At 50.3% G+C, this 13,035-nt stretch overlaps 6 protein-coding genes across 6 annotated transcripts; 2 read left to right on the forward strand and 4 right to left on the reverse strand.

Annotated features, from left to right (window-relative positions):
- Window positions 1-1,169: 1,169 nt before the first annotated feature.
- Window positions 1,170-3,290, reverse strand: P170DRAFT_476276 (flavin-containing monooxygenase; the record flags this gene model as incomplete). The annotated part of the gene is made up of 9 exons (XM_024853332.1): window positions 1,170-1,653; window positions 1,722-1,890; window positions 1,949-2,077; window positions 2,131-2,362; window positions 2,461-2,526; window positions 2,582-2,865; window positions 2,922-3,016; window positions 3,073-3,131; window positions 3,186-3,290. 9 exons carry the CDS (start codon window positions 3,288-3,290, stop codon window positions 1,170-1,172), a joined length of 1,623 nt encoding a protein of 540 aa, XP_024702896.1.
- A 590-nt stretch (window positions 3,291-3,880) lies between these two features.
- P170DRAFT_447535 (Zn(II)2Cys6 transcription factor) lies at window positions 3,881-6,483 on the forward strand (the record flags this gene model as incomplete). Its single annotated transcript, XM_024850884.1, has 6 exons — window positions 3,881-3,961; window positions 4,017-5,121; window positions 5,173-5,305; window positions 5,350-5,559; window positions 5,615-5,776; window positions 5,823-6,483. The coding sequence occupies 6 exons, from the start codon at window positions 3,881-3,883 to the stop codon at window positions 6,481-6,483; spliced, it is 2,352 nt and encodes a 783-aa protein (XP_024702897.1).
- A 613-nt stretch (window positions 6,484-7,096) lies between these two features.
- Window positions 7,097-8,947, forward strand: P170DRAFT_510411 (uncharacterized protein; the record flags this gene model as incomplete). The annotated part of the gene is made up of 2 exons (XM_024854779.1): window positions 7,097-7,915; window positions 7,979-8,947. The coding sequence occupies 2 exons, from the start codon at window positions 7,097-7,099 to the stop codon at window positions 8,945-8,947; spliced, it is 1,788 nt and encodes a 595-aa protein (XP_024702898.1).
- Window positions 8,948-9,188: 241 nt separating this feature from the next.
- P170DRAFT_476279 (uncharacterized protein) lies at window positions 9,189-9,782 on the reverse strand (the record flags this gene model as incomplete). Its single annotated transcript, XM_024853333.1, has 5 exons — window positions 9,189-9,286; window positions 9,338-9,496; window positions 9,554-9,569; window positions 9,649-9,705; window positions 9,756-9,782. The coding sequence occupies 5 exons, from the start codon at window positions 9,780-9,782 to the stop codon at window positions 9,189-9,191; spliced, it is 357 nt and encodes a 118-aa protein (XP_024702899.1).
- A 725-nt stretch (window positions 9,783-10,507) lies between these two features.
- On the reverse strand, window positions 10,508-11,316 carry P170DRAFT_447536 (cupin domain-containing protein; the record flags this gene model as incomplete). The annotated part of the gene is made up of 4 exons (XM_024850885.1): window positions 10,508-10,557; window positions 10,669-10,960; window positions 11,036-11,169; window positions 11,229-11,316. The coding sequence occupies 4 exons, from the start codon at window positions 11,314-11,316 to the stop codon at window positions 10,508-10,510; spliced, it is 564 nt and encodes a 187-aa protein (XP_024702900.1).
- Window positions 11,317-11,675: 359 nt separating this feature from the next.
- On the reverse strand, window positions 11,676-12,851 carry P170DRAFT_409788 (iron-containing alcohol dehydrogenase; the record flags this gene model as incomplete). Its single annotated transcript, XM_024846811.1, has 1 exon — window positions 11,676-12,851. The coding sequence occupies one exon, from the start codon at window positions 12,849-12,851 to the stop codon at window positions 11,676-11,678; it is 1,176 nt and encodes a 391-aa protein (XP_024702901.1).
- Window positions 12,852-13,035: the final 184 nt, after the last annotated feature.

Here is a 13,035-nt window from a genome sequence, read left to right on the forward strand (position 1 = left end):
CCTTCAAAATATGTTGTATCACGTAGTGAGTTAGACAGTAGGGTCTTTAGCATGTATAGAGTAGGACATAATTCCTTCAACCAATTCTGTTCGCTTTTGCAGCGCATAGACGTTCCCGACGAATCCTACCACTCTGAGGGTCGCATCTTTTCCGACTGGTCGGCAAGGTCTGGTCACGTGAATTCTATGGTTTTTTTTTCTGCCGCATTTCCACCGGCAAGCCAGGCACCAGGGCCACCACCGCCCGTCTCAGCCCTCCGCGACCAGTCCGTCAAGAGGTCGCCAACATCGCTGCGACTGGCAATCTTTGCATAATTCCTACGCCTTCAAATCATGGGTAAAAAATCTGAAATTTTCATAGTAGGATAGGCCGACTGTATACACTACACTGTAATCTTTACGATCGATTCCGATCGCTTTTACATCGCGCAGCTGCCTCGATAGTTTTTACCACTCTGAGGGTCGCATGTTCTCAGACTGGTCGGTAGGTTTGGGCCGTGGCCTCAGGCCATGGAGTTGGTCTGTGCGCTAGGCTTTGGTGACCTCAGGCAATTCCTGCGATTTACTCTATTGGCAAGCGTCGTAAGGTCTGTGATGTATGTGTTGCTCCTATATAGAGCAAATTGCTTCTATTCATTATTATCTTCACGTTACATACAGACCAGAAGAGACCATCGTGTATACTAGTAGCGCTATCAATTTATGGAAGTATATATCCATCCTCCCTCAGCCTGTGTGCCGGCATCACAAACTTTCCGGTTATATGATTGCATACTACTACTACCAGATGAAGTACCGAGTATCGGGATATTTTCAATACTATTGGAGAATTGTATTTTTTTTTTGTGTGATGGCTGATGTAATGCAACCGCGGAATGATTCCCGGACACTGATGTTCAACAAATGCTCTCAGCTATTTTCGTATCCCGGGAAATGAATCCCGGCAGCCCGAGAACCACTATAACGCTCATTTTCGGATAAAGGATAATACCATCAACACAATATTTGTTCAAAGTCATGAATTGAATGTCATAGAGTAGGTATAATACTCTGCTGCGGATGTATACATTTGAAATAGACATCAATTTTGAATTTAGATGTCTGAAAGTCGGAGATAGAGGGTCAATAACATAATTTCTTCAGGCTAGTAAATGCAAACCCAAAGAAATTCAAAGTCCCAGCCACTTAATCCTATCTTCCAAGACCCTCCTCGCAAACACCCACCCATACCCCTTGCGGGCACTCAACAGTGCCAATCCCGCCAGCAAAACACCCAACCTAACCGACCACCTTACCCTCAACCACCTACGCAGTCGATAGAGCGGCCAAGTCCAAAGCCCTCCAGTCAAGGTGAAAGCGCTCCAATCGGGAAAATAAGTTTCCATCCACAGCGACGCAGCCCTACCGGGCCAGGACGCCGCATTCCTCCCATGCTTCCCGATATACCAATTCGAGCAGTCACCCGCAAAGACTGTATCTTTCAGACGCAGCTGTATGAGATTGGTGTGCTTTTCTTCGGCCGACTGCTTCACTTCGACCATAGAAGCGCAACGGTCTAGGATCGGAGTGAAGAGCGATTTCACGGCGTATGCGACTTGAGTCTCGCACGCGAAGAGGGCGGAGTTGTTTGCTGGGAAGGTGTTGGGTCCGAAGCTATCACCGTCAGCATTTCAGCATATGGAGCTTGCAAAGGCGAAGAAGAAACAAAGAAGTGGACCTACATAATAGCCATATTCGGGAAATTGTGGACGTATGTGCCGAAGTATGCTTGGGCGCCTCGCGACTCCTCCCACTGCCTGTTCAGCGAAGCGCCACGTCGTCCCGTGATTTCCATCGGGGTTAGAAACTGCGAGACTTGGAAGCCCGTTGCAAGAATAATAATATCGGCTTCTGTAAAGATTTATGAGTACTCTTCCCTGGAAAATGCTGGCAGTGAGGAAAAGCGTACCGAATTCATCACCCGACGTCCCGATGATGCCTCGCTCAGTGAACTCCTGGATGCCCTCATTACGGAGCTCCACGTTCTTGCGATGAAGGGAGTCCAAGTAATCTGGATCGAAGATTCTTCTCTTGCAGCCTGCAGATCCAATTAGCTGATATATCATGCGAAGTGCCAAATGAGGGCCATACCGAGAGGGAAGTCCGGTACAATGAACTTCCAATATTTGCCTGGTGTTCGGGAATGGATATATTTCTTTGACTCTTCTTCCGCTTCCAAGCGTGCCTGGATGCCCTCGGGAGAGGGAAAGTATGTATCGGATTCAGCCTCTGCTTGAAGAAATATACGCAGTCGCAGCCATCGTTGCAGGAGAGGAATCCAGCGCAACGACCATTTTTCGAAGGCCGAGAACTGATGATTGGGCTGAGAAATAGTTAGTCAACGGATGTGAATTTTATCGGTACAGAAAGTGTCTATACTCGAGCATGATACCACTATGCGCTTCGTGCGTACTGTTGGACGAATCCGGCTTTCTGGGCCATCGCGGGCACAACTTGAGCGGCACTGCAGCCGTTTCCAATGACAGCCTGTTTGATTTGAATATCAACATTGAGCATAATCGCATTATGGAACTCTACCCACCACTCTCTTTCCAGTGTAATCGATCGAATGATCCCACCGCGCGGTGTGCATCATTGGACCCTGAAACCGGTGCATGCCGGGAAACTGAATATCCCGAGGGAACGAGATTGCTCCGACAGCAGAAACAAGGATCGTTGCCCGTCTAACAAATTCAAGTCCAGTTTTATTGTCCCTCAAGGCGACAGCCCATTCCTGGCATTCTTCGTCCCAGGACGCTCCTGTACATTCGACCGAAGTAATGACGTGTTTGCGGAGATCAAACCTGTCGACCGTATCCTCGATGTCTGGAATTTTGTTTAGAATGGAAAGGCTGGATAGTAGAGGGGATGTAAACGCTTACACTGTAGGATCTCCGGCTGCTCACATAGCTCTTTGGACCAGTTTGGGTTGAGATTGAAGCTAAACGAGTACAGGTGCGATGGAAGGTCACATCCACTATAGAGCTTGTTATTCCTTCGATTGTTGTTACTCCAGCAGTGAAAATAACTTACCATCCTGGATATGTGTTTGTTCTCCAAGTCCCCCCAACACCATCAAGCTTGTCGTATATCTGGCACTTCTATCAGTCTAGTGCATGAGAACAAGTAACCCAGGTAAGACACACAAGGAAGTCTTCAAACCCAAGCTCATACCGCAGCCTGTAAGCAAGAGAGATACCACCAGGGCCTGCACCGATAATGATTGCATTCGGGGAGTAAGAAGCAGCCATGCTGAAGACTGTTGTTTACCGTACTGACGCTTATGAAATGTTTGTACTTTAAGCTCAAAAGAGTAAGTAGTGTCTGAAGCCAGCAACCTGCTTTATTTAAACCGGATCATCTTAGGGGAACTTTACTTCCGCAGCAATTACTGTGGATTGAACTCCTGATTCGTGGCACTCGTATGCGTTGTTACATCATGTACTTGGCCGGGATTAATTTCATCTTTCTGCACAGCATCATCTGCGTATCATCTTCTCATTCGAAAATAAGGGACATGGGTCTTTTGCTCTAGAGAAGAACAACCATGAAAGGGTTGGGTTGTATTGAGAGGCATACTGCGGAAATGGAGTTATTGGAATGGGCTAAGAGACATCAGATGGCGGCCAATTCAAAAAAAGACATATATCTGTATCAGCGAAACATTCATGACGTTGCAGGTGATAGGGTTGACTATACTGCCTGAAAATTAGGGCTCAATACGGTGGAACTCGATTTCGTAATCACCGGGATTCATTTCCCGTCAACCTCCAATTTCTACCGCCAGATTCAAACAAAACCATTTTCCTGCAGTCATCAATTCTGGAATTCAATCTCAAAAATGCCAGCAAAATACAGGCGTCCGTCTATTCGAAAGCACGTCACAACGGCATGCATCCCATGTCGAGATGGGAAGGTCAAGGTAGGCATGGGATTCATCCCCACCCGCCAAGATCCAATAATCTCACCAATTGCAGTGCGACGGCACAACGCCAACGTGTCGAAACTGCTCGAGTAAAGGACGCCTATGTAAATACAGACAGAGCAACGACAAGCGCAAAGTGCAGGTGCGAGTAGCAGTTGGGTTGCTAGCACGGCGGGTCGACACTTTAGCCCGATATATCGAGAATTCGGGACTGCCTGTTCCGAAGATCGAGGAACATGATTACCTGGTCTTGAAGAGCATTTTTGAAGCTTTGGAGCTCACCTGTGATGACTTGGATGCTAACCCGGGGCGCGATGATGAAATCGAGATGTTGGACGATGCAGGAGGGGAGAGGGAAGTTCTTTCACTGGCTGAGAGCGGAACGACAGACGCACAGGGGACGAGTGCGGAAAGTAGTGTGAAGACGAACGCAGAATCTTCGGTCTATAAATCCAAGAGCATGTCATCCGCCATATCAGACGGCATCTTCTCGTCCGAAGATCGTAATGCAGCGTCTGACAAACACCATGCACCACGTGGGGATTTAGGCCAGAGCCCACATCCGCAAGACCAGGACAATGGCACAGATGATGAGAGCGATGATGAAGTGACTGACCAGCTCTCATGCCGTCTGGGGCGATTGCAACTGACCCACGACGGACAACTGCGCTATTTCGGCTCGACTTCGAATCTAACCTTATTAGACGCCTTGGTGGACGTAACGCCCCCAATAAGTGTGACAAAAGACGCCTCGGAGCTACTTGAGAGCGCGAGTCTTGACAGGGAGATCGATGAAATATTCGAAAAACATCTTCTCGAGCTGTTCTTTGCATGGCAAGATCCATGTCTGCATGTTGTTGATGCGGAGACCTTCTGGCGGTCCCGAGCACAGAGCAAGTACGAAGGTATAGCGACGTCATATTACTCTCGGACCTTGGTGGATGCGATGTGTGCTTTAGGTGCTGCATATGAGCCGAGGTACCATCCCGAGATAGTGACGTTTCCGCGGTCGTTGGCCGAGTTCTTCGGCGATCGTGCGAAGATTTTGTTGGAGTTGGAACTTGAGAGTCCTTCTATTGCGACTATTCAAGCACTTGTTATTCTGAGCAATCATGAAGCGCTGTGTACAAGAGACACGAGGGGCTGGCTATATAGTGGTAAGCATCTAGACGCGTCCGTGTCAGGTAGCATCATGGTGACATATGAAGGAATGGCAATGCGCCTGACTCTTGATCTGGGGTTGCACCTGGACATGACAGTTTATGTTCAGAGAGGCATAATTCCTTACTCAGATGCTGAATTGCGTCGAAAGGTCTTTTGGGGAGTTTTCTTAAACGAACAGTAAGCGATCCCAGACGACCCTCTGGTCAATGCTAAACCATTAGGTTTTGGGGGTTCTATTTAGGCCGGTCAGCCCAGGTTCGTATGGATATTGTCACTGTTCAGAGACCTCCGTCTCAAAACACCTTACCAACAATGAAATGGAGACCGTATCCCAGCGCCGCGACAATGAGTCTTTCGCCTGTTCCCGAGAACATGTTGTTCAAGGCATGGGTTTCATTGTATGAAACCATGCTTCATCTGACTGATGTGCTGTGAGTGACATCGCTTTTCCACGCTACCAAGGAGGAGGACTGACTAGTGGTGAAGATACGGCTGCATTGAAATATCCAAACATGCACTGCAGGAGCTCGCAGTTGACACCGTTGAGAAGTTAACATTGTGGAAGGCAACTCTCCCCGCGGAGCTCAGCATCGATGAACACTCTACTCAGGGGTTCAGACAGCCCTTACCACATACATTAACCCTCCAGTAAGGCTACCTTGTCGATTTGAAGTGCCTGCTAAGAAAGTCTCAGTATGCAATACCACCAATTCATGATCCAATGTCATCGCCCATATATCTCGAGACATTACATCCAGCCCCAACCACCACAAGGCCCAGGCCCCAACCATGCCCGAAGGATGTGCATCGAATCTGCCGTTTCCATCGTCAAAGTCCTCAATATTTACGAGCAGGCCTATGGGTTTCACAAGGCAAACGTACAATTTATCTCATTCATCTTCTCGGCCGCACTCATTCTGATCTTCACGACCGTCCCTACGAAATCTCGACCATGCAACCAAGAGCTTCTCGCCCATCTGAGCACATGTTTTCGTGCACTCGACGAAATGGGTAGCTGCTTTGAGAACGCCCGGAGAACGAGCACTTTCCTAGGTACATTGCAGCGACAGTGGCAGACCCGTCGGCAGCATCGGAAAAGTAAAGTCAATGGCTATGGCGCTAGTGAATCCAGGTCCATGGGCTGGCATGCAAACGGTACCCATGGACACTTTGCCTCCGATCAGAACTCTCTTGCCAATCAACATATTACACCTACCTTCGACGCGGGTGTCGATGGCCTTGGCCCCGAGAATGAATATTCCCCCATTGCCGATCCACCGTCGACAGTTGACTTTATGGATCCGGATTTGTGCAATATTCTGTTAAGTGAGGGGATACCGCGTGCTTTTATTTGACCTCCAAGATACAATACACTTAAATACGACCATGGTTGCTTAAATTTGCTTCTTCAGACGCCAACTTTGATACCCGATACTTAGTCATTCCCAAGATACGACACATAATGTCGTCGACACCAATCCACATATTGCAAACCTTGAGAAATGCACCCCATTGGGAAAAGGTCAACATGGCGGCAGAGAGTTCGGAGACCAGTACAGAGTCCTCCCGGATTATTGCTTTGTCCTGCAAACCACCACGGCAGTGATCGTTTGATAAGTTCGAAACTATGGAATCTTTCAGCACTCAGCTTAACAAAGCCTTTCACGGTCCGAGGATAAAGCGGCAATCCCCTTGTTCTTTGTCTACTCGTACCCGAAGTGGGATTCGCCGGTCGTATAGACCGTCGCTCGGCTCCTCGCGGTTGTTTCTTTGTATATTCCAGAAGAGATGGAAGTTGTCTGTATGCCTTTTTAGGATACCCCAGTCTCCAACTATAAATATCCCGAGTTACACCCTTAGAGAAGTGGTTTCCTCATCAACTAGCATTCAAGTGCTAAAGCCTCTACTATACCTCTTACACTTCGAACGCTAATGACATTACAACTCGAGAAGTTTCTCTATCTCAAAATGGAACACCGAAAGATTCCCAAGGATCCCTCAGTTGCTAGGGTTTTTACCATTGGCACGGGGCCCTCTGAGCAGTACAATGCTCTCGTTCCCAGCGATCCACTCAAGGACTGGGAGGATTGGTATCTCTGGTGCCCCCTGCCCATGGGCTCCTACTACGCCGCAGACCTTCTCAAGATGATGCTTGTGGTGATGGATACAGATTTGTGTGTCCTTGTGAACCAAAAGGTCAATAAGATGCCCCAGTACAACAGTGGCATCTATTGGATCATGGATTTGACTAAGAGGGACTGGAGGGATGGTCTCCCTGGGATCATGAACAGGGCTCGATCTGAGATCGAGGAGGTGCTGAAGAAGGAGCGGTTCCCCGCGGACGAGAAAGTTCGGATCCAGGAAGAAGTGGAGGATGGATTTCAAGACTGGATGCGTGAGAGAAGCCAAAAAGGCCTATATACTGGGCCGGGTAATTCATCTGCATCGGATTCGGAATCATCAGCTCCTCCGCTTCCTCGCCGTTCTAGTAATAGGCCTTCCAGGGCTATTCCAATCATTGATCCCCGAACCGTTCAGAAAGACAGTTCTAAGGACGGTGAAAGCAGTGAATCTGCGAAGGACTCTAAACCCGTTGCAGAGAGCAGCAAAGCGGCGTCTTCTAAAGCCGATGGTAGCAGCGCTACCAAGGGACCTGATAAGAAGACTGAAAAAGGTAGCTCTGCGAGCCAGCCGAAGGCTGCTCAGGGCGTCCCTCCACGACGTCCGTCTAAAGCTATCCCCATTGTGAATCCTGCTGATGTCCCTGACAAAGCTCCCCAAGCTTCTGTAAGTCGCACCGCCAATACCATCACTTTGCCTGCTACTGACACTAACACCAAAACTAGCCAGGCTCATACTGCTGTCACTAGCACTCCTCGCCATGCCTTGCCTCCGCGTCCCCCTCCTCCCATCCGGGATGCTTATTCGGGTAACCCTCATGGTGCGGCTCGAGTTGGCGTCGCGCCTGTGCCTCCTAACGCGGTCCATATCCCGCCTGTCACTATTACTCCACCTCCTGGCCCTGGTACTGCCAGGCGCTTTCCAATTGGTCCTCCCGCCGTCAACATGGGTCCTCAACGCGGCCTCCATCCGCCTCCTGCCCCCGGCATTCCCCCCGGTGGCTTTCCATATGGTGCTTCTTCCCCCTTCAACAGGGCTATGCCTCGAACCGCCAATCCGTACCCCAATCCTCCTATCGTTACCCCCGGCGGACCAGTCCCGACTCCTCATGGTAACTCTCACCTTCGCCAGATGAGGCCCCCTGTCCACGGCCCTCCGTACGGCCCTCAGCGCACTCCCTTTCCATGCCTTTCTCCCCGCACGCACTCCATCGCTCCTCGTGTTAATCATATGCCGCTTCGTTCTCGAGGGTACGTTCCATCTCCCCTCGGTCATGGTGCTCATCGGGTAACGACTCCCCAGGGCCGTGGGGTTGATAGGGCGATTCCCGAGGGAACTCCTACCGGTCCTCGGAGCAACATTCCTTCCCGAGCCCCAGGTACGACTGCCTCTCGCACTGAAACTCCGACTCCTCAGACGGAAGAGGGCGACAAGACTGATCCCCAGGAAACTCCAACGGGTTCTCGAGACCAGAGTCACGATAATACTCCTCCTCCTGACGCTCCGACGGGTCCTCGAAACCCTGATGCTCCGATTATTTACCCCGTGGTCCAGAATTGCGGGTGTAATACTGCGAGCTTGGGTGACTATATCGATGCTTCGCAGGCAAAGGCAGATGCTAAAAAAGCTCATAAATGTCAGAAGAAAGCCGAGAAGAAAGACGACAAGAACCCAGGAAGCTCGAAAGAAGATGAGTGATAGTGGGATGTTGAAGATACATGAAGAAATTTCCTACACTCTGTTCTAGCGAGTAGAAAGAGAATGAAAGAGATCTGGTCTATTTGGACCCTCGAAAAAATATCTCCTGTGCCTACCACACTTAGTTGAAACTGTAGAACGTAACAGAAACCGATTTGACATTCCAGATCATCTCACTATATAAGCCGACACCACCTGCACTGACTGGTATGTCAATCATGACAAGCCCAAGTAGATCAGATTATTCGAGCACTCCAACGTGGTCTCGAGCCTCCTTAAATATAAGGGCATCACTGTAATTGTCCTCGGCGTCTTCTTTGAAAAACGCAACGAGGAATTCTTACGAACGAAATTAGCCATCCATGTCCCAGATCGCCCTGGACAAGCCACCAAGGCGAGCCATTTTCAGTCGAAGGTGCTCACCGGCAAGATCGACCTTGTTGTCTCTATTTAGATCAAGGTCTTTGAACTCCTTGTGCAGATCTAAAGCCTTTAATTTCGGGTCGTCGGCCATGTTGCTTTCGACATACTCCTTGACGCTGAGGGTTGCTGTGCGGCGGATCGCTTTAGCAGACCACTAGGTTACGTATCTCGTCGGCAACTTACACTCTTTATCCTTGTTCTGTCGTTTCACCAAGGGTCTGTTCAGCCAAGGGATACGTGGTCATCACCGTAGTGCCTTTCCAGGAATGGGGCCTTACCAGACTGAAGAAATAACCCATGATGGCAATGATTATCCCACGCGAGTAAAAGACTTGCTAGATGAATTGTCAGAAGCCAAATCGCGAGGCATTTGAGGTATAATTACCTCTTGCAGCTTTTTGTCGTCACCCATTGTGGCTAGGTATTGGAGAAGTGTTATTCTTGCGTCGTGAGCTTGCTCGGCCTTGCTGCATGTAAACTTGCCATGTCGGACAGGGAGAAATCATTTATACCTCCATTCTCAGCGGGAGGGATAGCCGGATTCTCGCGTTCTGTCATCATGCATGGACGCAACCAACGAATGCATGAGGTGGCATTGGGCACAGAGTCTTCGTCAATGACACAACGAGTGCAGGAACCTTCGCCTCCCAGGCTGTATGTCACTTCACAGAGTAACCCGGCACTCTGTACCAAACAATTGGTCCCTTTGAGTGCATTCCCTTTGGCTTGGCTGCATGCGTCTAGGCGCCGCAAGCCTGAGGTTACTTCGAAAACGCCACATCAATCATGGGTCCACATACAAAGTCTATTTCCCCTCTGGTATGCTACTTGTGATGTCTGGTCTGGGATGTCCTCGCTATGTGAATAGTGCGCTGACTATTCTCAGAAGCCCCTTTGTTTGCTTCAAGCGTCCCGAAGTCTGCGACCATGTTTATGCCAGTCCCATTCTGGTACACTGACCATAACCGAGAATTTATGGCTAAGGGAATAGCATATGCGGCAACTGCGCTCTTCAATCTGGTTCTGGATGAGCTGGCGGGACATTGTACATCTTTACACTACCTACCATGTCGTTTGACATTAAATGGAGAATAGAACAAGGGCGTCTGTTGCAGTCTGCCAGTAAGCAAGCAACAACTATACTTCCATGCCCAAATAATAAAACTCCTCTTCAACCCAGAGAAACACTACAAGTACCATATCATGTTCCAGATACACCTAACACCCATCCCCAGCTCCAACCCCAGCTCCCTTCTCCTTCTCCCTCTCCTTGGCTCCCCCCTGTCTCTCCTGCATACTCCCCATCTTCTCCATCTCCTCAATATCCTGCCCAGTCAACGGAACCGTGGCAAACCGTCTCAAAGCCTCACAATTCACCTCCCTGGTCAGGACCTCTCCCCCGGCAATCGCCCGCTCCAAGTGCTCAAAGTACCGCACAAAGAACCCCGGCGAGATCGTATTCACAAACACCGCCTCCTCATCAAACGGGTTGCTGAATTTATGCGGCATGCGGATCGGAATCACCACGAAGTCGCCGGCCGAGGCGTCGATGGGTGGTTGGATGGGGGTGTGGAAGCGTAGCTTTCCCTTCTTTACTCACGGAGTCATATGTTATTATTATGTTCCAAGCGGTTAAATGGGATGAACGGAGGAACAGGGAAATACAGTAACGTAAAACCCCTCATCATGCATCTCGTGGAAATGATAGACCGGGCCTTCGGCGTGAGCCGGGATGAGGCTTTCGATTACGGAGAGGCGGTACTGCGTGTGCGTGCCATCTTCGATGATGCGGTAGAAGTCTGTAGATTTAGCTTTCTTTACCGGAATATGGGCATTGGGAGGAGAGGTTGGAGCTTACATTGTCCGAGGGGGCGCCATGGATTCTGCTTGGGTCGGTAGTGGTGGATGGTTAGGGTTCGGGCGTATTCTTGGTGGAGGGGGTCCATGTCTTGGGTAGTGCGTTCGGTGTTGGAGGTTGAGGTGTTTGTTTGGAGATGTTCTTAAGATATGGGAGCTGTAGATTCTGTCATCTGGGGACATGCGGTACTCGGGATCCGGCATGCGAGGATGGAGGACAGTGTGTTCTCTTCCGGGCTGTGCTGCGTTTCGGGAATTATCCCTAATCAATGTAGAACAGACTAATGTCAGACGAACAACCCCTTGTCAAATCCGATAGTACTCTACTGCAGTCTTAAGGGTACAAGGATGCAAAGATTATTGCTACCCTTCTACGACCGTTAGAATAACGAAATATCGCAGTTGACTACAAGTACTTGACCCAAGAGCTATACCCAACCCATATACATCAAAAAAGCCTCATAACCACCTCCTCCACCTCCTTCATTTCCCTCTCATCACCCTCATCCCCAACAACCCTCCTCACAATCCTCTCCACCTCGTCCCTTTCCACCCCATAATCCCCCAACTTCCCCTCGAGCCCCAACTCCCTCGCCAATCCCTGAATCCTCTTCCCAACTTGCACCGCATCCGCATAGTCATCCCCCGTCCTAAGCCTCCCATCCCCATCCCCAGCCTCTATCCCCGGAATCAACCTCACAATCTGCGCCGCAGCATCCCTATCCCTCGCCTTAACACACACCACCCGTCCTAGCGTCATGCACGACGTAATACCATGCGGAATACCATACGCCGAGCCCAGCACATGGCCCAGTCGATGCGAGAGACCGAGTTCTCCCCCGATATTGGAACCCTTGAATCCCGAGCTGGCGTACGCAGCGAGCATTAACCTCACCGTGAGATTGTCATCGGTTGGATGGGCCTTGGATAGGGGTAAGCAAGTGAGGAGCTCGCTGAATGCGAACAAGGCGAGGGCTTTCCAGGGTACTTCGGCTGCGAGAGGATGGTACATGCATTCGGTTGCGTGGTCGAGGGCTCGGATGCCCGTGCTTAGCCAGAGGGTTGGGGGCGTGTGGGCGGCGTAGATGGGGTCGTAGAAGATGGTGGAGATGGCGAGGTCCGGGTGGATGATTGCCTTCTTGGTGGTTACTGGGGTGGTGGGGGATTGTTCGGTGATGGTGTAGCTGCCGCCTGGAGTGCATTCTGCGCCGCTGAGGGTTGTCGGGATGGCGATGTGTGGGAGGAAGGATCTGGTGGCGGAGTGGTACTTGTAAGAGATGATTTTGGTGGCGTCGATGGCGGAGCCTCCGCCTAGAGAGAGGAGAGTGATAGGTGTTGGTGTGTGGGTGGTCGATAGGATGGTTGATAAAGCGTCTTCGATATCTGACAAGGAGACGTGTTGTTTGATGGACGAGATTGTGCCGGCGTGCTGGGCTCCCAGGATGCTTTCTAGCTGTGGGAGGAGGGGTGTTTTGCTTAGGGATGTGTTCGTGATGACGAAGACCCTGCTTGATGGCGCTAGACAAAACAGGAGGTGCCGGGCCACACAGCCACTGCCGTAGTAGATGTCTTTAGGGAGAGGGCCGGGCTGCCAGTGACCCTGGGGAATTTGGGTGTTGGCCATCCGGTTTGTGTTTGTTCGAAATAGCTGTCTTCAGCTTCCTGTCCTGCCCTTCACACTCTCGTAGTATTGTCTCGGACGCAAATATCTTATGGTTGATTTCGGGCTCCGTAGCACCGGTGTATCCCGGGCTCGGCCTCCGAGGACCGAAGTATAGACAAACGATGGATTCCGGCGCCGGCCAAAA

The sequence above is a fragment of the Aspergillus steynii genome (assembly GCF_002849105.1).
Source record: "Aspergillus steynii IBT 23096 chromosome Unknown P170scaffold_5, whole genome shotgun sequence".
NCBI lineage: Eukaryota > Fungi > Ascomycota > Eurotiomycetes > Eurotiales > Aspergillaceae > Aspergillus > Aspergillus steynii.